Genomic DNA, 24553 nt, shown 5'->3' with positions numbered 1-24553 from the left:
CCAGTTGTAAAACTAGACAAATATCTAGATGAGTTGATGTACCCCTGGTTGAGAACCAAGGTTGTTGTAGTCTGATTCAATGAGACATTTTAAATCTCACTTATTTCTCATTGTCACTCGCATATTGACTGCTGTAGGGGTATAGATAGTCTTTTTTTCTTGTTGCAGATAAGTGTAGGTACTGCAAAACTAATGCCTAATCCACTAAAACCAATATCCTGGTTTAGGCCCAAATCGAGTTCTGTGAATTCAGACGCTTTCACCTGCACTGAATCCCATTACTTCATGGCCACAGTGGGGCTCCAGGGGTGCACCCACAAAGATCCCCATTGAAGCAATTAAGTTAATAGGGCTTGATTCAGGCCCAGTGTTCCACCCTAACAGAGCCCACTACAGGATCAGGGATTTGGTAATCAATATATGATAGAACTAGGAATTTTTCTGAAGCGTTACAATCAACTAAAAAACAACAACAACAACAACCTTCTGTTATGTAGTTGTTGTAGGAATATCACCCAAAAGGACTACAAGGTCTCATGCAACAAAAGAGAAGAGAAATCATTTTTTAAATAGGAAAAAAATGTAAACCTCCCAAATTGGCAGATAGACTCAGGAAGAGAGGCAATAAGGAACATATGCCATACTTTTGAAATTGACTGGATTTCAAGTTGCCAGTGTCCCTTTAAATTACTCTTTTTCCTCTTATGCTGCACACAATAGGGATTCACTGAAATTTTTAGTGGACAACAATATGTCTGATTCCCTTAGGGGATGATCATTACTCCAACATAGCATTTCATTCTTAAATATTGGAAATCATGTATACTGTAATTCAAGCAGTGTAATTTCCTGTGTGTGGCACTTCACCATGTGAATAGATCAGGGAGATATATATAGATAGATAGATATATCTAGAGAGAGAGAGAGAGAGAGAGAGAGTGTGTGTGTGTGTGTGTGTGTGTGTGTGTGTATGTGGCAGATAAAGTCAAAATATGGCTGTTAAATATCAATCATTACACTTGTCACATGAATGAGTGGCCACTGCAAAAAGGGCACTGGATTATTAGCTAATGAGGGACAACAAGAAAAACCATACAACCCCTCCCCATCCTTATCAATTGCCTCTCTCACAGTATTTGATTGTTTTTCTCTAAACCCCAAGCCCTGGAGTTAAGTGATTTTGAGATCTGAGATTTCAGGGTGTTTTTTTTTTAATATTAAAGTAAGCGTCTTGCCTTCCAGGCTGCAGAGAAAAGCTTGGGAATGACCCTGTGACCGCTGAGGGCTCAAAACCCAGAGGCAAATAAAGAGACCCCAACTTAAAAACCCCAATCTCGCGATCTCAGTGGGCAGCCCCTGTCCGCTGGTTTCTGGGCGCTACGCACGGCTCCCTACGGCACCAGGCTGGCCGGTCCCTGTTGGCTTTAGCGCGCGGTCCCCGGCCTGGCAGCGCCACTGCGCACTGAGGAAAGCGGCTCCCCCGGGAGGGCCCCGCGGCGCGGTCACCGTAACGAGGGCGCTGCGCCGGGACTGGGACCCCGGCGACTCTCCCCCGCCCCCCGAGCGCAGGCTGCGGCGCTCGGGCGGCTCTGCCCGGGGGAAGGAGTTACAGGACAGTCGCGGATCCCTGCACAAGGCGGCAGCAGCGGCGCGGACAGCCGGGCCGGGCAGGGCCGAGGGCTGCTCCCTAACCCCGTGGGCCTAGGCCACAGCAACGCCCGCCGCACCTGCTACGCACGCTGACCTCCCCATCATGGCGCCGGAGAAACCACCACCCGCCCATTCGCGCTTGACGGCACTGTCGCAATCATTCCGGCTGTCTCCGCTCAGCTGCGCTTTACGGCAAGATGGCGGCCAACGCGGGGCCGGGCTGTGTGTTGTTTACGGGCCAGCTCTGTGCGCCGTAACCTGTTTCCCGTGCCCCGGTGCAGAGGCGCCATGGACCGTAGGAAGAAGCCACTGGAGGTCACGGTCGCCTCGGTGAGTGCTGCGGGCCAGGGTGGGGGCAGCCGGGCGGGTAGGTCTCTGGCCTCTGCCCCCGATAGCCCCATGTCCTAGGCTGGTTCCCGCTGCCCCCCGGCTCCGTCCCCCAGACAGATTCCCCCTACCCCACCTGGGGAATGGACCCGCGGGGGGTGGGCAGAGGAAGGGGAGACTCTACTCGCTCTCCTCCCCCAAGGTGCTGAAGAAACCCACCCCCTGGGGCGAGCAGGGTAGCTGGGTCTAGCTGCTCACCGCCCTACAAGCCTGGCCTCGCTCCTCCTAGCGGTGTGAGCGCATCGGAGCCAAGGCTCTGCACAGCGCAGGAAATGCCGTCGTGTGGTGACTATACAGCTCCAGCTCATCCCCTTTTCGCCAGGATATGTGAATGGCAAGCCTCCACCTGGCTGGAGTCAGTAGATGCAGGGATTCTGCTAGGTGAAGACACAGATAGATTAAAGTGGTGTGGTGCATCATAAGACAACACCACAAGGTGTTACCAAGGTGCAAACATTTGTGGGGTGTCCAGAAGGCCAAATATAAAAAGCTCCTACTTTCTGATGTACTACAGCAACAATAAAGGATTTTAGAACCATTTATAACAGGGGTCGGTAACCTTTCAGAAATGGGGTGCTGAGACTTCATTTATTCACTCTAATTTAAGGTTTCGCGTGCCAGTAATACATTTTAACGTTTTTAAAAGGTCTCTTTCTATAAGTCTATAATATATAACTAACCTATTGTTATATGTAAAGTAAATAAGGTTTTTAAAATTTTTAAGAAGCTTCATTTAAAATTAAATTAAAATGCAGAGCCCCCCGGACCGGTGGCCAGGACCTGGGCAGTGTGAGTGCCACTGAAAATCAGCTCGCGTGCTGCAGATTGCCTACCCTTGATTTATAAGATGTTCAAGGTTCATGCAAGAACAACAGAAGGCCATTCACATCAGTTTTAGTTCCTCCTGGAAAGTTCCCTTGGGGTTTTATTCAGTTGGTTTGTAGCTCATGACAGATAAATTAAATGGTTTTGTATCTCTGAGCTATTTTATTGTAGTTGGTAATCACACTTACGTGCAACACAAATTAAATTAAGCAAAACTTGTACTTACCCAGTTTTTAAGAGCCCTCTAGGAATTCTTTCCTCCTACCCAGGTAGCGCCTCTTTCTGAGAAGATGCATATTAGAGTTGTAGCATTCATCTCTTCACCCGGATTGGGTCCTGGTAAGAACACAGCTACTTTATACCCCATGTAGAGTAGGTTTGGAGAAACAGCTGTGTCTTGTATATCCCAGCTGGTGATCTTTATTTTCCTCTACCTATTGAGTGTGTTTATTGTTTGAAACAGGGATGAGGTGCTACTGGACAATGAGGGTTCCCTTAAGAGCTGTAAAATGGTCTGTGTGCCCTGTTACATACCCACAAAGTTATATAACCCTGGGGTTGGTCTAAATACAGAAGGTTCAACATAATCTAAGAATAGTCTTTCTCCAACCTTCATCAGAAAACAAAATGCCATTGAGTAAACATGGGGTATTGTCTCTTGCCTCACCCCCAACACCTCAACCCTATTAATAAAAAATAAATCCTAATGTAAAAAATGAATAGTTTGCACTTCATACCTTTTATCCAAATATCTCAAAGTGTGTCTTTCTGTGGGATGCTGCTGTGCTTTGGCATGGCAGTTGTAGCCCTGTGACCTTACACTTTCCCCTTCAAACACAGTACACTGAGCACTTTACCTGTGCACCTATGTCAGTGCTGAATTTGCTAATGTTACTCAGGCTATATTTAGGGTTTGTATTTTGTGAAGGAGATGAATGTGAATGTATTTCCTGATTGTTTTTGGAGGCAGAAGGAGGTTTTGTGAAGATGCATAGTCTCTGACTGTCATTGGAAATGTCTTCTGTGGACATTGGGGTACAGTTAAGTGATTTCCCATAGCTTGATATATTCCCTTGCTGTTAAGGGTATGTTTAAATGGAATTAAGGTTGGTTAAGTGAGACATTCCTATCAAACATTAAACATTTGTTTATGGAGCATCCTTCATGGGAGGCTAAGTTTCTACAAAAGTCCCAAATATAAAAGCAGTAGGTAACTTCATTCATACCTAAGAGGTTGTCAGACCTTAAACATAACCTGAAATAAGGTGGCATTTTGCTGTTCATTTATTTTCTGTGGTATACTTTTGTTTGTAGTCTAAACATCTGTCATTGATTCATTAAAGTCTTTGATAGTTTCACTCCATTATTTTTATTAATGCTCCATCAGCGTTTTGTGTCTCAGTATAATCTAGCAACTTAATTGAAACACAGCAATTAAAATAAATAGGGTTGTATCCAAAACATGCATTTAATGAACTTTTGCATTAGCACTTCTGACAGTTCAGGAAAAGCTTGGATGGTTAGCACCATTGTGTTTGTGGACAATTTTAATATCAAGGGCAACCAACAGCCTGGTTAAATTTCTTGTAGAAATCAGTTTACTGTAGGACTGGCTGAAGAAGCCATCAGATCATAAATGTTTTTTTGGTTGGTTGGTTGTTTTAAAAAGGGACTCCCAGACTCCTGAAGGCAATTGTTCCAAAGCAATGCACCTGCTGAGTGAAGTTTCTTGGGCCCAGATTCTCAAAGGTATTTAGACACCTAACTCCCATTTAAGTCAATGGGTGTTAGGTACCTAAATACCTTTGAGAATGTGGGCCTTGATAACTAACATTTGTGGTGATGATTAATACCAATGGGAGTTACATATTCATATTTATAAAAAAGAAAGTCTAAAAGCAGCAGGGAAGAAGGTACTTTTTAAAAAGACTGTCTATCAGCTAATTCCTTTTTACCAAAAAAAAAAAGTTTTGCTTGCCAGCAAATCTCCTTAGGGGTTACTCCTTAGGGGTTAATTAAAAACAAACTATTGTTAGTTTATTACAGTCTTTGGTTGGTATTTGTATGGGATTATGCCCATTTTGTTCCTGCAGGTTTTCCATTTTGGAGTGAAGGATCAGTAATATAAATGGAAGCTTTTAATTAACTTATTTAACCACCTAATCATAAATTATGTTCTGTCTCATTATTTTAGATTACATATTGCTGCAAATATCACAAAGTGCTTCCTATTCAAATCACTGCTCCTATTTTCTACATCAGAAATGCAATCAGTTTATTTTATTACAGGTGTAAACTCTTGATTTCTCACATAAGACTCTAGAAATTCCCTAATTATTTTGTTAAAATGACTTTTGTTGTTTTTTATTGTGGCTGATGTAGTTGGTAGATTTAAAGGCTGAACTCTTCCGAAAGCAAGAAGAATTCAAGAAGGAAAAACTTCTGAAAGATGCTGGACTCTCTGTAAAGCCCCAAACAACAAACAAGGTAGAAATAAAATATCCATCATTACTCATTATTTTTCTGTTTTTCTTTCAGTTTTTCTAGGCATCTCCCAGAATTGAAGAACAAGCCATTAGAAAATCTAAAAAGTTAATACAGTGTTACATTTCCAGTTGTAGGACAAAGATTGTGATGGCTTTATTCTCAAATTTCTATTGACTCATTTCCAGTTGAGTGTCTCTCTCAAAAAACAAAACTCACCATTCAATTATATTGCAAAGCTGCATTTAAATAATCTCTTAATCTATGTACTCTACCCACCTGTGAGCCCCAACCTCCTTAAATGCCAGCAAGAAAAAATGAGCTTTGAATTTTGACAAATCCATGATCAGTTGGACTAGGAAAGCACTTTCCAGAGACAATGAACCTTCTTGGAAAATGCCCTGCCATCAGCTCCTATTCATTTATATTGGGGAAAATAATATCAGATGCACTGCGATCTCATACTTCAATCTCTACTGCAATAAAACTTCTGTTCATTTTTCTAAAATAACATATTTCATAAACCTGACTTTTCAGTCATGTTCAGATTTAGTTTTAACATTCAGACCAAATGAATTTGTGTGATCTTGTGGCTATCTTGTTGTAGACTGAAGTATTATTGCTATGTTTGAAGACGATGCAGCATTTTTGCCCTTACATGCTAAAAGTTAGACTTGTTACTATGTTATGTGTAGAACTAGAAATAGACATCTGGAAGAATTATGCAAACAGATCAGAATTAGGTGTCATTTTGAAGAAAATGGTCAGGTTATAACACTGAAAAATATCAGTTCCATAACAGGCTATGTAATTCTGTATGAAAAGGTCAGTGACTAAGGTATATGAAGCTTTATAAAACTTATTTTTGTTGACCATATCTAATTAAGAACCCAAGTTCTCTTGGCATATAAGAGATACTGTACACTATACTTGTATCAGTACTTCTCACACTAAGTCTTTGGCATCATTCTTCCTGATAATCTTCACTTCCAAGAACAATATGAATTATTCTTAGATTTGCTTTTCCTTTAGTAATATTGTCCAGTAAGCAACTATTATCTTTATCTATAGCTGCTCAAGAATAAAATTTGTGTTCCAAATTTTTAAATAAAAATCATAAACTCATGTTAACCCCTTTGTTGGTTCTCCTTCCTGTGCTGTCATAAATTTAAGATACATCTGCTACTTTCCACATCACAGCAGCAGGATTATACGAAGAATGTTTAAGCAGATAAATAACTCTAGAGCCTTTCTTTTTTTATTTTTATTTTTTTTTAGTGGTCAAATAAGGTTGAAATCCTGTGTTTTAAAAACCTATGTTCCACAGAAACCAAGCATTTGGAATAAGCAGAACACGGGGGTTTCAAGTCGAGCTGAGAAAGATGTTGAGCAGAAGATAGAAGAAGATCAAACATTAGAGAAAGCGAGGTAATTTTTAAGTTACAGTAATACAAATAAATAAGAGGAACAAATGCTTTGTAGAATTTTTTTACACTTGTAACAAATTGCATAAAATAAATCATGCAAATAGCAGAATGCAAGTAAAAGTGGCAGCTATTCAGTTTTCACTGGGATGCAAGTGGTTCATTGCTTGTTAATGTCTCACAGTGCAGCGAGTGGAGAGACATCTACACTTACAATTGTATCCACAGAAATTTGACAGAGTATAGATTTTCTTTTAAAGCATTTTCTTCCATTTCAGTAAAAGCATGGATACAAACACCACAATCACTATTTTGTGCTCCAAAGAATACGTATTTATAATTTTTGCAGAAAACTGTCTCTTACCTATTTAATAAGATATATGTTTTTGAGGAAAATTACAGGTCAATGACCTGAGTTGGTTAGTTGTACAATTAAAATATACATTTAAAATGTGACATCTGCTGGTTCTCTGCTATAAATTCCCCATCTCTTACGAATACATAGGTGTAAACCATTCCAGGAGCTAGTTTTAAGATATTCTCTCTGGTTTCTGTGTCCATTTAGATCAGTGGTGGGCACCTGCGGCCCATCAGTATAATCTGTTGGTGGGCCGCGAGACAATGTTTACATTAACAGTCTGCAGGCATGGCCGCTTGCAACTCCCAGTGGCCACAGTTTGCCGTTCCCGGCAAATGGTATCTCATGCCGTAGTATCTCATGCCTTGTACACTGTGCTCCATATCTTGTTGCCTTAAAGTAATTACCATAGAGAGGTTCTGGGCTGATGTACAGTTTATCTTGGTCTGTCATCTAGATAATTGTAATTACAGAGATATACAATACTTACATTATATGTTGCTAACTATTTGATCTTTTCATTGAAGGTGAACTATGTTACTTTTTATTAAAAATTGTTCACAATACAGACTAATCAGGAATCTGTATGTTCGTAGAAATGTCAGTTACAGTTTAAAACAAAATTCCTCCTTTGCTTAGCTGTTAAAATCTGAATTCTGGGTTCTACGATTCCACTTGCTATGGTTGATAACTTCACTGATACCTTCAGCAGTATAAGAAAAATGGTGCTTTTCCTGCAGTTTCCCCTAAGCCATTGTTCGGTAAAAACTCTTGCAGTTCATCTCTAAGGGAAAATATCAAACATTATTGACATTTATTCCATTGCAGTCTAAATACTGAAAGACTGTTCTGTTTGTGATGCACTTGGAATCCTACTATAAATATAACCTGCTTTTTCTTTAGGCAGAAACTGGAAGAGAAAGCAAAGCTGTATGAGAAGATGACAAAAGGAGACTTTCCAGGTGAACAAAACCTGCATAAAACCAGTATATATTTTAAAAACCTTGCTTTGATTTGGTCACTTTAGAAGCTGGCCACCTTAACTGTCTCATTGTTGACAGCTGTTATGCTATAAAATACAGTACTTCTGTTAATCAATAAATGTAGCTTTTACACTAAATAAGCTTTTTGGAGGCAAAGTGTACAAGCTGATTGATAAAGATTATTTTTGCTGAGAGAGAAAAGCTAGTGCTAAGGAAAGAATATTACTTTTTGAAGGACAGTCTGCCCTAGGAAAGAAATGTGGGAATCATTTGGCTTGATCATCAAGCGAGAGAAATATATTCTGGTTTCTTAGTATAGAACTCTAGAAAAGTAAAATTACTTTGTCATTTTGACATCCTTGGCTTTTATCTATGCTTCTGCATGCTTCCTTTTCACTATATGAAGAGTTTAACTTGGGAAAGAGAGGAGGTGACTGGCTGGTCCATATGTGAATGCCAGTAGCTAGTAGGGTTTGACTTCTCACCTCCCAGCTTTAACAATCTCTAATAAATATACATACTTCCACTTTCCTCTCAGCACACGTCCATCCTTTGTGTGATATGACAGTTAATAGTAAAAAGGCTCACATTCAATTTAATCCTTCAGTGCTATCGCTTTCACTAGTTTCTATGTGCAAGCTCCATCATATAAAATGTAGTCTCATCATTCTTCTCCCTTTTGGAAAGAGAACTCAAGTGACTGCTTAGGTGCATTCTACATGCAAAGTGCATCTTTATGTTAAATTCAGTCTTAAGTAATTGTCCTCTATGAACACCATCATTGGAAACTGAACTATTGAATGTAGTAGCCTGCTGTACCCATTCATCTCTTTCATATTCACAGTTTACTTGTCAAAGAACTATTTTATTCTCTCTCTTTAATAAAATTAGCAATTTTAAATCTGTTACTGCCAGTTTCATTTTCATGTTAGGACTTGAATTAGTATTGTAACTGTTAATTAGCATAAAGATATATATTTTTAAAGATGGTATCAGCACAGTTGCTGTGAACTTTTTTCTGGGGTGTATATATAATTAATTGCTTTAAATAAAGAAAGTTTACATACAGAAATACGACTCGTCCCATATAGCTGAATTTTCTTGACACTAGATGAGATTAAAGCATTGTCTGATAGTATAGTCAAGGGCATTGTTGGCAGCTGTGAAACTGATTGTGGTTATTCCATATTGATTCCTTGCTCAGTTGTGTTCTTTTGATGCCTGTTATCTAAGAATTGATTTTTCTGCCCTAGATGAAGAAACTGAGGATTTGTACCTTGTGGATTTCACTCAGAAGATCATAGACAAACGGAGAGAAATACAAGATCTGTGTGAGAGTGAAGCTGCTAGAAAGGCATCAGAACAGGAGGAAGATGAAGAGAAGACACTACCTGAAATAGAAATACCACCCCCACAGGACCCAAATGAAGAATGGTTGGTAATACCGTATGGACAGAACAAGTCTGACAAATCTGTTTCTATTTTTTTGATAATCTCATGTACATTTAGTCTAGTTTCTAAAACATCTTGAATAAGGAATCATTCTGGCTGATACGAGTCCATCACTTGTGCTTATAACATTCTTTCCCTTTAAGAAGCATTTTTTCACATTTGTCTTCTCACCCTGCAGGAAAGACTCCAGGTAGAATAGGTTATTTGTGTATAGTTTAAGATTAATTTGTTTTTTAAATCTATGTAAAATTTTCAGTTGTTTTATCTAAGTGCAATTATAGTCTCTCTTCTTATGTCAAAACTAAGAGCATGTAATCGTGTGAAGATACCTCCTCAAATCCAACTTTTTCCTTTGGATGGATAACCATGCAGGCATTATTGATCTTTATGAACTAGTTCAGGGAAAGACTTCCATTATATAGACCAGATTGTGTAGATTGACCTCCTTTCTAAAATAGGGTTACATTTTCAAAGTGAGGAATGGGATGTTTAGACGCCAGTCCTATTCACAAATAAGATTTTGGGGTCTGGTACCTATGCAGCCGTTTGAAAATCAAATAGTTAAAAATTAGCTTCATAGGGTTCTTGGTTTTATTTTTACACTTGAGATCACTGAGACAAAATGTTAAACTAGGTAATCTACCAGTTATTTTTCTTTTATTGCCATTATATAAAAGAGGAGAATGCAATAGGTATTAGAATACATAATTTATATGCCTTACGGAGCACATTATTTCCCCTTACTTTGTCTCATCTCTCAACGACATTGACTTGCTTAGTGCAGCTGGACTTGGGAATTCTAGGAGTTTCTGTGTGTGGGGGAGGCTGGGTTTTTCAATTTATTAGTTTAAGATAGGAGATAATGTCATTTTGTTTCTTACAGCGTATGGGGATAGTGGGCCCATAGTGAAGAATCAGAAAGCTGTAAACCTGAACAGATAGAAATATGTGGTACTTGTATACTACTAGGTCTGAGGTGAAACTGTCAAGTTATTCTGTGCCCTTATCGAGTTTAAATATCAGAAATGTAAGCCAATGTGTTCACCTTCCATATACTTTTTCAATACTTGTCTTCATCCCACCTCAAGAAAATGAAAAAGACAATTCTAATTATTTACTGATAAGCCTCCAGGAACATTATTGTCTCAACACCCTGCACAATGGGGCTCCAATCTCATTGGAGGCCTTTGGGCAGTACCATAGGATTAATATATACTATTAATTATTCTCCAGCCATGTGTATACTCTTGGACCAGAGGTCACAGATAGATTATCGTTAAATGGCACTAATACTAAGCTTTAAGGGTATGTCTACACTACAGTTAGACCCACAGCTGGTCCATGGCAGCTGACTTGGGCTTGGGCTAAGAGGCTGTTTAATTGCAGTGCAGAAGTTTGGGCTCGAGCTGGAGCCCGTGCTCGGGAACCCTCTCCCCTTGCAGGGCCCTAGAGCACAGGCTCCAGCCCGAGCCTGAACGTCTGCACCACAGTTAAACAGCTCATTGGCCCAAGCCCTGCAAACCTGTGTCAGCTGGCACGGGCCAGCCATGGGTATCTAATTGTAGTGCAGACATACCCTCAGTGCCCTTAACATTTATTTAAAAAGCATAACTTAATGAAAGAATAAATCTTTAAAAGTTTAGTATCTTGGGCCTATTTTGTACTCTGGTTCAGCGATACTTTGTCGGCTGTGTGTCTTGAGTTTCCTAAAACAGTATAACTAGAACTGCTTGATGCTAAAGAACTCTTTGTAGCATTGGTGGATAATAAGTACCTCTGTTTCTTATTCTCCCCACAGTTTTAAGTGGAGCATTCACTATGATAAATAGCTTTACATAAAGCACACTATGTAAAGGGAGCTTCAAAGGAACAACGTTCTGCTTGATTTCCTAGGCTTTTGTTAAACCAGTTGAATGATCACTGAAGCTCTTAGTAAATGAGCCATAGACTGATAATTGCATTATACTATAGCAATTTAATATTTGTGTGAGAAGTCAGTGCTGCATCATTATTTTCACCACAGGAAGCAAATATTATGCTTGTAATGTTATTTTGACTTGGGAGCTATGTAACATTGTAACTTGTAAACCGTTTTCAAATGTCTTATCGTGAAGGAAGACAGTTGGCTCAAAATGAGATTGATATATTTTATTCAATGTGATCTGTCAGAAACCCTGTTTAAAAATATGTCCTTTTAATTGTTAAACTGGGCCTGTTAACTGTTAGGATGGAGGTAACTTTAGCACCCTGAATGTGAATATTCTCTATGGAAAGTATTCAGTTACTTTTTTTATCCTTTGGATAAGAGTTCTATAAATCTGAGAATATAAATTGTGTGAAATTCTTTTTACTTACACTGCAGGGTTGATTATGTGGATTCCTTAGGCCGATCTAGACGCTGTATGAAGAAGGATTTGCCAAATCTTCTTAAAATGGATAAAGAACTTCAGGGGAAAAGGTATGGCTTCTCTAAAGAAAGTATTTTCTCCCCCACGATTTCATAGATGTGTTTTATGGCAGGAAAAGAGTTTGTACACACACTTGGCAGAGCGGTATAACCAGATTAACGTCATTGAAGCCATCAGAGTCTTTTGACATTGGTGTAACTGCAGAATTTGGTCCAATGTATCAAAAAAAAAAAAAAAAGAAGTGACTTATATCAATCCACCAGTGCATGGTGGATTGATATAAGTCACTAATTCTATTATGATTTAAATCAACAAGCAGGAAACCTTGATTTAAATCACCAATTTGAGTCATGGTTTTGCGCGCGCGCACACACACACCCACCCATCATCATCACTGTTGGTAACCATTAAAACATGATGCTTTGTAAATCAGCTTTTACACTGATTTTGGTGCTACTGTTTGGTAACTAGGAAGATACACCATCTGTACACCTTTATTTAAGCAATTACATAGCCAAACTTATTTATTCAGATTTATTTTTACATTTGTATTATGTTAGAAAATGCTGAATAATGCATTTCTTAATTACTAAATTAATTTTCTACTTGTGATTTGTGTCAGTTGCATTTGGATGGAAATTGGAATTCAGTTTAAAATGCACAAAAACAGCATTTTCAGAATTCTACCTTAAAAATTCTGGATACATAAGAAACAAAGTAAGCTTATTAAAACATGTCTTGTATTTAAAACTAGCTGCTTTAGTAAACAAAGTAAGTAGTATTTATAGTTAATGTATTGAACTAATTGTTTCTAGTTGCCATGTCCTTCAAGATTTTAGAACTAGGAGATCTCATCCTCTCACATAAAGTTTTTATTCATAGATTGGAAGAGAAAAACAAGCTTTCCTGCTTTTTCAACTCCAATTGGTTTCTTTATTTTTGAATTAGCTAGTCATTGAACTGAAACTAGTTTGAAAAAACTGAAATAAAGAAACTATTCTCTCTGCACCTGTAGAAGAGTATACTGATGTCAAAAACTAGTTTAGCACTTCAGCAAACTCTGGGTCCAGTTCCATAGTCTGACTTTCTTTAAAATTTAGCAGCAAACATGTACTGCTTAATATTATTTTTTGTATTTAATCTAAATGATTTTAATAGTTTAAAATAAGTGTGGGCCTTAACATTAGATTGACAATTTTTTTAAAAATCAAATTTAATTTTAAATGTTTGTTTTTTAAAAATAAACCTGTATTTAATTTGATTTAAAAAAAATAAAAGATTTCTTTAATTTATCAACTTCTACTCACCCTTATCCAGTGTGTTTAGAATGTTATAATCTTTGGTGTGGTGGTGGTTTTATCAAAACTTCCTCTGTGAACACATGCATTTGTCCTAAGCTATTTTATTTCACTGGCAACTGAATTAATCCTCTGAAAAGTGTGTGGCATATTCACGTTTTAAATGGTGCCTGAGTTGAGGCCATGTATGCCAAACTTAAATACACAGAATTTTTATAAACTACTAAAGCTCAGATTCTGATGGAAAATGCTAATGAAATCCAAAAACTTCACTGAAGAGCATTGGCTCATATTTGCCCTACAAACAAAGGTTTATTAAATTAATTTAGCAGCCTATCGGGTACTTGACTTATTTTTTTTAAAACTATGGTCCTTCTATAGAAGTTGTATTTTAATGTGCCCTAAACCTAAAGAATCCCAGCAGATATATATATATATTTTTGTCCTGGATGATCTGATTTCAAGGCTTTTAATAAAGTCAAATACATGACGTTCTGAGTGAATTTGTTAGAACTCCAGTTGTATAGTTAATTACAGCTATTCTGATAAAACTAATGGCAGAAGTGAAAATTATATTGGAATGAAATGTGCCATAATTGAGCACTTATACTATTGAATTGTAAGCTTTTCTCCTTGAAAATTCTGCAGCCTGTTCTTTATAATTCAAAACAGAATGAAGAATATAAAATTGCATGGGAAGTACATTCTCTGTATTCACCTAGATAAGTGGTCTGCAATCATATTTTGCTCTAGCCTAGCTAGATTATGAGGGAGAGAACTGTTTCTGCCTCCCAAGGGAAAACATAAAAGTATTTTCTCCCTCAGCTGCTGATGTTCCTCATTTAAATGTTTCATTATTTTACATTAAACAAATAAATGCTGTTCACGTTTTTGTATCCACTTCACTTTAGTGAAAGTGTTGCTGTTATTCTACTTTTGGTGACTATTCTATTGAGCACTGGTCATCTCCCACTTCTCTTCTATTTTTAGTTATTAGTGATTTCACAATGCCTGTGAAAATGGTCTCAACTTCTTCTTAAGGATCTTTAATTAGAATTATTTTATTGTGCTGTGCCAGATGTGGTATCATATCCTTTCCTCCCTCCTCTATTCTGTAATGTACTATGAATTCTCATACTGTGCTCACGACTGTAGTATCTTGGCACCTTCCGTTAGTGTTCTGCAAATCAAGTCCACACTTTTGATGAGTAATTAAAAATGGCTTAGCTGTTGTCATACTTTCATTGTTCAATACCAAAAAACCTTTACACTTGTTGTTTGGGTTTTGTTTTTTACTAGTCACGGCATTGAGGAGAAGACTCTATTGTCTGAAGATATGAGACGAGAACTTCAGCGGCAGCAATGGGAAAGAGAGGAAGAAGAGGCCCTAAAGAAACCTGTGGGACCCATACATTATGAGGACATTAGAGAAAACGGTTTATATTCATTCCTTTGTATGGTTTATCTTCACTGTAAGATGTTTTTTAGAGGAAGAAGGTGTAATTTAACATGAAGTATAAAAACTACTCCAGTAGAAATATATTCTCACCTTGTTAAACTGTTAGAAATAGCCCCTTAATTTACAAAGGGATAGCACGCATTCATCTACTGACAGAAAAAATAAATCAGGAAAAAACCTCCTCGTCTCCTAAGAGAAGTTGCTGGGAAGCGTCATCACCTGAGTCAATTAAAACTGGACTGGACATAACACTCTAATACTATTGTCAGGAAGGGCAATGGGCAAGATGACCTAATGAGTCTTTCTCCAATAACTTATACCCTGGTGATTTCAAGGCTGCTGCAGCTGTAAATCTGATGAAATCTAACTGTTGAAAATTCTTCCTTTCAGAGGCCAGACAACTTGGTGTTGGCTACTTTGCCTTTGCTCGTGATAGAGCACAGAGAAATAAGCAAATGGAGACTTTGGAAATGCTAAGAGAGCAGGTATGAAGCTCAACGTAGATCCGTAGCCTGTGCTGGGAACAGCCTTGGCTCCCCATCTTTATATATTATTTTGGAACCTTGCACTGTATACCATGTAGTAAATGTGTTGGAAAATAGTAGCAAAACCAAAACTACTTGTGTAAGATGTTGAACTGCAGAGCATCGACACCTGTAATTGTCCACTCATGATCTTTGATGCTGAAAGGCAAAATAATTAGAAACAATTTTTCAATGGAAGTAACCTGAAGTCTGCATGCAAGAAAGTGTTCCCTTATACATGCATTTACTATAGTTGTGTCAATTAATGGATATTTAGACTTCAGAAAGCCTCTTGCATGCACAGTTGCAATAATTGTACATGTGCAGTCTTGATAAATACACAGCCATGGCGCCTACCCACTGGAATTTGGCCCTTAAAGTTGAGGAACTACTTTTCAATTATTACATTTTTGTATTAATTTCTGAGTATAATAAAATGTTAAAAAGGTTTTTATCCCATCAATATAGGGAAAGGGTTGCAGGAACAGGTACAAAGTTAAATGCATAAAATAAATGTTGAAATCCTAAAATAAACCCCTTCCCCCATTTTTGCTTATCATTCATGGATTTCTTTTGAGTTGAGATTAGGTGTAGCTTCAGTGAAAAACCTGTTTCCCCTACTCTCTGGAAGTTTTCATCTTGTATGTGAAATAAGTATCTTTACACCTCTTCCACATGCCTCTCTAAAGCAAGCTATTTAGAACAGAGATATGTTTTGTTTGGCATACTTAGCCAAATTTTACTGTACCATGTTCACAGCTTAAACCAATGGTAGTAAGTATTATGCCTGGTAGTGTGTGCAAGTTTGGATTCAAGGAATGGGGTCGTTTTCCTCCCCATTGAGGAAATGCAGCTGATAATCAGTTCATTTCTGGATATAATTGAAGGAGATGCACAGTTGATTATAACCAAATACAGGATTAACTAATGAACATTTTCGGTTACTGTTAAGACCACAGACCAAAGGACTAAACGTGAACATTTAAAGGAAAAACGAAAGGCAGTTCTGAAAACAAGGCTTTCTAAACTTAAAGCAAGAAAGATAAAGAGACTAAGAGAAGACGGACTAGAGGAAGAAGCAAACAAACTGGAAAATGAAGGTATGGTCTGTAACAAGTATCTTTGTTTTAAAACAATCATTCTCCCTCAGTATCGTGGAAAAAGTATTCTGCTCAGATTGAATATCTGTGTTTGAATATCAACATTATATATTTTGAATATATTAAATTATGTGGCTTTGAAAAAATTAATAGTTGAAATTAATTGCACATAGGTATAAAATCATATATACTAAAAATAGTTCTTTCCGTGGAGAGGAAAGTGTTGTGTTGTGTGCATTGTACTGCCTTTTAGGTTCACACCTGCCAGGAAGAATTATGCAGGTCACTATTTAAATATATGCAGTTCTAGCTTGGTATGATTTTTTTTTTTTTTAATGAGCGAGGATAAAAATGATAGCCAATTAATTGACGTATGAAGAAATACAAGCAATTTGTGTAGAGCTATCTTGTAGGGAATGTCAGATACTGTATATTCATAAAATTAAAATGATTGCAGGTGGCAATTAAGGGCCAGAATCTGTATTCAGATGACTGTGCACAGCTATCGGAGGCATACATTTGCCATTAAGCCTATAGCTTAATTTATGTATGCAGAAAAACCCCTTCTGCAATGTGACTTTTGTGAGAGTTGTTTTAAGTAAAAGGTTCAGTATGTACAAATGGACCCATTCGAAAGCTTATTTGTTACTTGGTGGTACAAAGAAGAATACCCTCTAGTAACAGCATTCTGTGGATGAGCACGATGGGATTAAATAATGCTACACAATTGAGTGTATGTCTTCACTGCAGAGTTAACTTGAGGTATCTATACTTAAATTAATCCACTTGAGTGAGAGTGGCCACACTGTGAAATCACACTCAAGCTACACAGAGTGGTTGTGTTCGTGGCTAAGTTGTGCCAACTCAACCTTTAGCCTAGACCCTCTGGTGGCGGATGTGATTGCAGAGCCATTGGCCATTATCTTTGAAAACTCATGGCGATCGGGGGAGGTCCCGGATGACTAGAAAAAGGCTAATGTAGTGCCCATCTTTAAAAAAGGGGAGGAGGAGGATCTGGGGAACTACAGACCAGTCAGCCTCAACTCAGTCCCTGGAAAAATCATGGAGCTGGTCCTCAAGGAATCAATTCTGAAGCACTTAGAGGAGAGGAAAGTGATCAGGAACAGTCAGCATGGATTCACCAAGGGCAAGTCATGCCTGACTAACCTAATTGCCTTCTATGAGGAGATAACTGGGTCTGTGGATGAGGGGAAAGCAGTGGATGTGTTATTCCTTGACTTCAGCAAAGCTTTTGATACGGTCTCCCACAGTATTCTTGCCGGCAAGTTAAAGAAATATGGGCTGGATGAATGGACTATAAGGTGGATAGAAAGCTGGCTAGATCATCGGGCTCAACAGGTAGTGATCAATGGCTCCATGTCTAGTTGGCAATCAGTATCAAGCGGAGTACCCCAAGGGTCGGTTCTGGGACCGGTTTTGTTCAATAACTTCATTAATGATCTGGAGGATGGCGTGGACTGCACTCTCAGCAAGTTTGCAGATGACACTAAACTGGGAGGAGTAGTAGATATGCTGGAGGGTAGGGATAGGATACAGAGGGACCTAGACAAATTAGAGGATTGGGCCAAAAGAAACCTGATGAGGTTCAACAAGGACAAGTGCAGAGTCCTGCACTTAGGATGGAAGAATCCCATTCACTGTTACAGACTAGGGACCGAATGGCTAGGAAGCAGTTCTGCAGAAAAGGATCCAGGGGTTACAGTGGATGAGAAGCTGGATATGAGTCAACAGTGTGCCCTTGTTGCCAAGAAGGCTAACGGCATTTTGGGCTGTATAAGTAGGGGCATTGCCAGCAGATCGAGGGATGTGATCGTTCCCCTCTATTCGACATTGGTGAGGCCTCATCTGGAGTACTGTGTCCAGTTTTGGGCCCCACACTACAAGAAGGATGTGGAAAAATTGGAAAGTGTCCAGCGGAGGGCAACAAAAATGATTAGGGGGCTGGAGCACATGACTTATGACGAGAGGCTGAGGGAACTGAGATTGTTTAGTCTGCAGAAGAGAAGAATGAGGGAGGGTTTGATAGCTGCTTTCAACTACCTGAAAGGGGGTTCCAAAGAGGATGGATCTAGGCTATTCTCAGTGGTACTAGATGACAGAACAACGAGTAATGGTCTCAAGTTGCAGTGGGGGAGGTTTAGGTTGGATATTAGGAAAAAGTTTTTCACTAGGAGGGTGGTGAAGCACTGGAATGGGTTACCTAGGGAGGTGGTGGAATCTCCTTCCTTAAAGGTTTTTAAAGTCAGGCTTGACAAAGCCCTGGCTGGGATGATTTAGTTGGGAATTGGTCCTGCTTTGAGCAGGGGGTTGGACTAGATGACCTCCTGAGGTCCCTTCCAACCCTGATATTCTATGGGTCAGCAACCACACTCAAATTAAGGGTTTTTGTGTGGATGAAACTCAAATTAGAGGCAACACTCAAATTACAAGCTCTGAAAAAAGTGAATGTCAGAAATCACATAAAGGGAATGTGGCCTCATTTTACAACTTGCAGATATGAATTTTTGAGTTCTAATCCCAGCTCTACACTGGCGCCATCTATGGTATTGAGTCACACAATCTGCTTCTATCTGTAAAATAGAATTAGTACTTTCCACCTCCCAGTAATGAGAGAGTGCTTAAATGTAAAGTGCTTTGGAAATGCAGAACAGTAGTATATCAATGTTAAGTATTATTCTTACAGAGCAGAATAAGATCACTGAAGTGGAGATACGTGCGAGTAATGTTTTCACTCTTTCCTAATTTCCCATCGTCGGTAGAACACGCAACCTATTCCTATGTTATTAGGCAATACATTTTCAGCAGTCTCTTCTTTTACACTGAAAAGCTAATGAAGGGTCGTAGATTCATTTCTAGATTATCTGGCTTATCCACTATGGCTTCTGAACTAATACACAGTAAATTAAAAACAATCAGCAAAAAACACCTCCCCAGTCAGATGCTTTTCATTCTAATTAGATAACTGCTGTAGACGTTATCAGTCTGAATGTGGAGTAGCTCTTGTCATGTATTCATCCTATAATATTTGAAAAATAAACCTATATCCTGTTAATAACAAATTTCTTTTCCCTTTTTCAAAAGAAGAGGAAGAAGTTATTGGGCCACTACCAGCTGAACCAGAAGCCCCTGTGGCCCCAAGAGTTGCAGAAAGTAGAAAAGTGGAGGTCATCATTCAGGAGAGAAAAGATACAAAGGCTGGTGTGCCCTATGTTCGAGAGTGGGATAAAGGGAAAGGTAAGAAAACTGAACTATGAACATAGCATGGTATAGTCAAAAACACCGTTTATTAATGGGATCACAACTACTGTCATTTTTATACATGATGAAGCTGAGAAGTAAAGTAATATACTTTCCCTTTCCCCTTCCCTTTTAAATTTACATTGTCATTACTTTATGGTGAGCCCTAGAAAGAGATTGACAGCCTTGACCATGACATGAGCAGCTGCTGTAACATAACATAGTCTTCACACAGGTTATTGCGTTCCATACAAAGATACTGATGGAGGAAGGTTGAAGTGTGAATTTTTTTAGTTTATAACCTATCCTGATACGCAAAAATAATTGCTGTAACTTTACACTATGTGGTATGGATGGGCAGGATGTGTCACACAGAAGAGCCTAAGCTCTAAATGCTTGAGTAGGTAGAGTATTGCACCACATTACATAAACAGACACCATGGAGGCAAATGGAGTAGTGCGAGGTCACTTTCCCTAAAATGCTTCATGGTAGAAGTGAATTTTGAGGGAAGGATTTGAAGGAAAAGCAGAAAGGCTGTTGGCACACACTGAGTGGAGGCTGTTCCATGATTCTTGTGAAGGATGGTGCATGTAAGAAGATAGGAAAAGGGGAAAAAGAGAGGAAACAGTGAGAGAGATGTTGGCAACATTGGGCAGATCCTTGAAGGTGTGGACAAGTAGTTTGAACTTAATGCAAGAGAAGTGTGTGTGTGTGTGTGTGTGTGTGTGGTAGAAAGTAGTAAATTTGGAACTGAAGAGAGGGCCCTCCCTCATAATGAGGTATAGTTAAATATGTGGCTACAGCAATTTGTATCAAATTGTCAAGAGTTAAGTGATGTAGTTAGGACCACCATATTTATTTATACTCAATAAAAATATTTGACTTTTGGCCTTCTGGTTACGAGGTAACATCAACCCTACTACAGCACATAGGGGTAAACTTAGTTTAACTGGCCAAACTTTTTCTTAGAAGTGAACAGAAGTGCTCTGAAGAAAGTAACTAACTTTATATCTCAATGATTAATGTATGTGTGCCTCCGCTCTGCCCTTGTCTTTATTCATGCTGTGGTTACACTTGGAAGCATCTTCCTTTTCCTGAATGCCAAGTGACTTTGCTGTCCTTCAAATCCTTTCTCAAAACTCACTCCTTTCATCTCACTCCCTGCCATTAATCTAATCTCAGGCACTCTGGCCAGAGTGCACCAAAGGAGCATTGTGACACAACGCCTGACCTCTAGGCGCTAGAAAACCACGGGAACAACACTGGGATTTACAAAGTCTGAGTTAGGCACTTAGGCTCATATACAATGAATGGGGAGAGAGAGGCACCTTAGGTTGTCGTCTCCTTGTAGGCACAGGGTGGGGGGCTCCCTGAGCCATTCCCAGAGGCTTCCAGAAAGCTTCTTTAGGAGCTGTAGAGCTGCCATCTGCTCTCTCCCAGGCCTGCCCAGCAACTGTTGGGAACTTCATGTTTTTAAGCCCTTTATTCCACCCTTGACATGATTGATGGGGCCGGAGGAGTGGGGCCAACCTTGCCCACAGCAGCTCTTTAACCCCTTAGGTACCGGTTCAGCATTTATACATCCTGTCCCAGGGGTTAAGGCAGTAGTTTTGTGCATCGCATTGGAGCCAAAACTAGGTCTTAGGTACCTAAAATAGGGAATTAGGCACCTGAGCATTCAGGCCTCTCGCTTCACATTCTGGCACCTGGTTGTTTAAATAAATAAAAATAAACAAGACATATATTAATCATATAAATGTGCAGTCTACAGTATTCCCCGCCTATTGATTACTTGTGCGTCTCCCACCTTCCCTGTCTTCCTGCCTTTAGCCAACATGATCTCTTGTCATTAGTCTTTGGGCTGTCTTTGTGGTTAGATTGTAAGGACCTCTGGCATTCTGACAAAAACTTTGTCCCCTTCTATAACTTGGGGGGGGGGGAGTTAGTTAAGCCTCCTGCGCTCATACTTGTGGGGGTATCTTTTTTTAGTCTGTGTTTGTACATCACCTACTACAATGGGGACATGGGCTATGACTGGGACTCCTAGATGCAAGAAGTAATGGGCTTAAATTGCAGTAAGGGAGATTTAGATTAGACATTAAGTGTCAGGACAGTTAAGCACTGGAAAAAATTACCTTGGGAGGTTGAGGAATCTCTGTCAGTGGAGGTTTTTAGGAACAGGTTAGGCAAAACACCTGTCAGGGATGGTATAGCTCAGGGGTTCTCAACCTTTTTCTTTTGAAGCCCCCACAGCATGCTATAAAAACTCCACTGCCCACCTGTGTCACAACAACTGTTTTTTCTGCATATAAAAGCCAGGGCCAGCGTTAGGGGGTAGCAAGCAGGCAATTGCTCGGGGCCTCATGCCACAGGGGGCCCTGCAAAGCTAAGTTGCTCAGGCTTTGGCTTCATGCCCAGCGGTGGAGCTTCAGCTTTCTGCCCTGGGCCCCAGCAAGTTTAATGCTAGTCCTGCATGGCGGACCCCCTGAAACCTGCTCACTGCCCCCCAGGGGGTCCCGGACCCCTGGTTGAGAACCACTGGAATAGATAATACTTATTCCTGCCTCAGTGAAGGGGATTAGACTAGATGACTTATCAAGGTCCATTCCAGTCCTGCATTTCTATGATTCTATACTATCGCAATACACTTCTACCTCGATATAACGCTGTCCTCGGGAGCCAAAAAATCTTACCGCGTTATAGGTGAAACCGCGTTATATCGAACTTACTTTGATCCACCAGAGTGCGCAGCCCCGCCCCCCCGGAGCACTGCTTTACTGCATTATATCCAAATTCGTGTTATATCGGGTCGTGTTATATCGAGGTAGAGGTGTACTACTAATATAAATGGTACTCTACAACAGGGGGTTCTCAACCTTTTTCTTTCTGAGGCCCCCCCCAACATGCTATAAAAAACCTCCACGGCCCACCTGTGCCACAACAACTGTTTTTCTGCATATCCAGTAGATTAAAAGCCAGGGCTGGCATTAGGAGGTAGCAAGCAGGGCAATTGTCTATGGCCCCACACCACAGGGAGCTCCACAAAGCTAAGTTGCTCAGGCTTTGGCTTTAGTTCCGCGTGGCTTGGGTTCTTGCTTTCTGTCCTGAGCCCCAGCGAGACTAATGCCGACTCTGCACTCTGGTTTATTTTGGGGGATCCCCTGAAACCTGCTCATGGCCTCCTGGTTGAGAACCGCTGCTCTACAAATAGTGTGTAGACCTAAATTACAAATAAAATTTGAAAAGATAGTTACAAGTCAGTGATTTGTAAATCAATTTGTAGCACCAAAAGCACTGTAAGAGGTGCAGTTCCTTGCTCTGTTTAGAAACTTTTGTTTGCTACAGTTAACATTTGTATTGGAATAGTGTAAAAAAGCCGTCTTCAGAACTAGAGCCCCTTTTTGCTATACATTGTACAAATCCACAGCACCTGCCCCCAGGAGTTTATAATCAGTTGATAGGTTCCTGTACCACTGTACATGGGGTAAAAAGCTGTTCAGGTCATCTTCAAAGTAAAACATATTTATCGTGAACTTGAGCGTCGTCACATCATTTCATAGCTACTTTTAAAAATTTGTCATGGGAACTGATTGACTGTAATAGAAGTTAAAATGCCTACCATTGTAAAGAAATAAGCACCATCGCAAATTTATAGCACATTCTGACCTTGTTGACTACCCTAGCATAATTGTCATTTTTTAATATCTTTGGGTTCTTACTGCTATGATCTCATTTAGAACGTAGGCTTCCCCTTATAATTATCAACTGTCTTCTTAAAATAACCAACATTCTTTAATATAAGGGGTAAAAGTTGTCTTAAAATTTTTTTAAAGTGATTTGTTTCCTGAGGTTTGAAGCAAGTGGAGTGTCAGCTTAATACCGATGAAATTAAGTGAAAGGCTCTATTGCAGATTACTTCAAGCAATTCAGTTTTCCATTTCTGTTAAACATTGAAGAATAAATTCCTTCACAGGAAGGGAACATAAATGATCTTTGTACAGTAAAATTTATTTTCAAGTTACCATGTTTTTCCTATCTAATAGAATTTACTTTTGGACAATGGTCAAAGAAATGTGCAGATGAACGAGATCCGGAATTTGCACCACCTTCCAATTACTTTGTTTGTCAAAAGAGAGCCAATAACTACCAAAGCCAGAGTTGGAACAAGCTTGGATCCTCTCATGAGAAACTGGGACAGGAGTCAACACAGAACAAGCAGTTTCCGTCGATGCAGAATAACCGCAACAGTTCGGAGGATCAGCAACCAGTTTACCAAAGTCTAGATGACATGTTGTCTTACTACAAACAAATGACTTGAGCTTATCAAAAGCATAAGCAAGAATCTTAACTTAAATAAGTGAAATAGAATTATGTTCTTAGCATTCACCTATTGTTTTTCCCAGATTTTGGGGAAATAAGGTTCCTGTAAGTAGATACCTTATTAATTAAAGAAATCCGTCATGTGAAGTAATGCTGTCTGAACTGTATCTCGCAACAGCCACACATTTGCTTCATCAGTGCTGTATTGTATTAAAAGGATAAGTTTTGATGGTGGTATTTGATTGTGGTATTTGACACTTATTCTTTACCCTATAACCCTATTTGTCATTTTCCTGCATTTTGCCCCTGTTTTGAAATTTATGAATAGAGATGTTATTTTAAATACATAAAGCTTGTTTTAGTCCTTTTTCAATGACATCCCCCCCCCCCCCAAAAGGGATGTTGTTATAAGAGCTAACTTCTAAGAAGTGCCAAATTGAGACTACTCTGACAAACTGAAAATCAAGTCCAATGATAATATGGTCAAATACTTCTAAAGAAACAACATTCAGCCAGTTACTCCTATTTGCTAATTAAACCGTCTGGTGTTAAATACAAAACCTTTATATTTTTTTTTATGAGAAACGTATTTGCCTACCTAATGTCACCTGTTGACTTTACT

General features: G+C 39.2%; 1 protein-coding gene across 2 annotated transcripts; it reads left to right on the top strand.

The window, feature by feature from the left end:
- Positions 1-1846: 1846 nt before the first annotated feature.
- CCDC174 (coiled-coil domain containing 174) lies at positions 1847-24158 on the top strand. Of its 2 annotated transcripts, none has more exons than XM_024207543.2 (11): positions 1847-1980; positions 5245-5349; positions 6674-6774; positions 8032-8090; positions 9365-9545; positions 11926-12021; positions 14569-14705; positions 15119-15213; positions 16205-16352; positions 19458-19607; positions 23655-24158. In XM_024207543.2, the coding sequence occupies exons 1-11, from the start codon at positions 1939-1941 to the stop codon at positions 23927-23929; spliced, it is 1389 nt and encodes a 462-aa protein (XP_024063311.1). In that variant the 5' UTR covers positions 1847-1938; the 3' UTR covers positions 23930-24158. The 2 variants fall into 2 exon arrangements, with proteins under 2 accessions (XP_024063311.1, XP_024063310.1); XM_024207542.2 differs by having other exon boundaries at positions 19455-19607.
- Positions 24159-24553: the final 395 nt, after the last annotated feature.

The sequence above is a fragment of the Terrapene carolina genome, unplaced genomic scaffold (assembly GCF_002925995.2).
Source record: "Terrapene carolina triunguis isolate 2854851 unplaced genomic scaffold, T_m_triunguis-2.0 Scaffold89, whole genome shotgun sequence".
Lineage (NCBI taxonomy): Eukaryota > Metazoa > Chordata > Testudines > Emydidae > Terrapene > Terrapene triunguis.
This window is presented reverse-complemented; position numbering and strand designations above follow the sequence as displayed.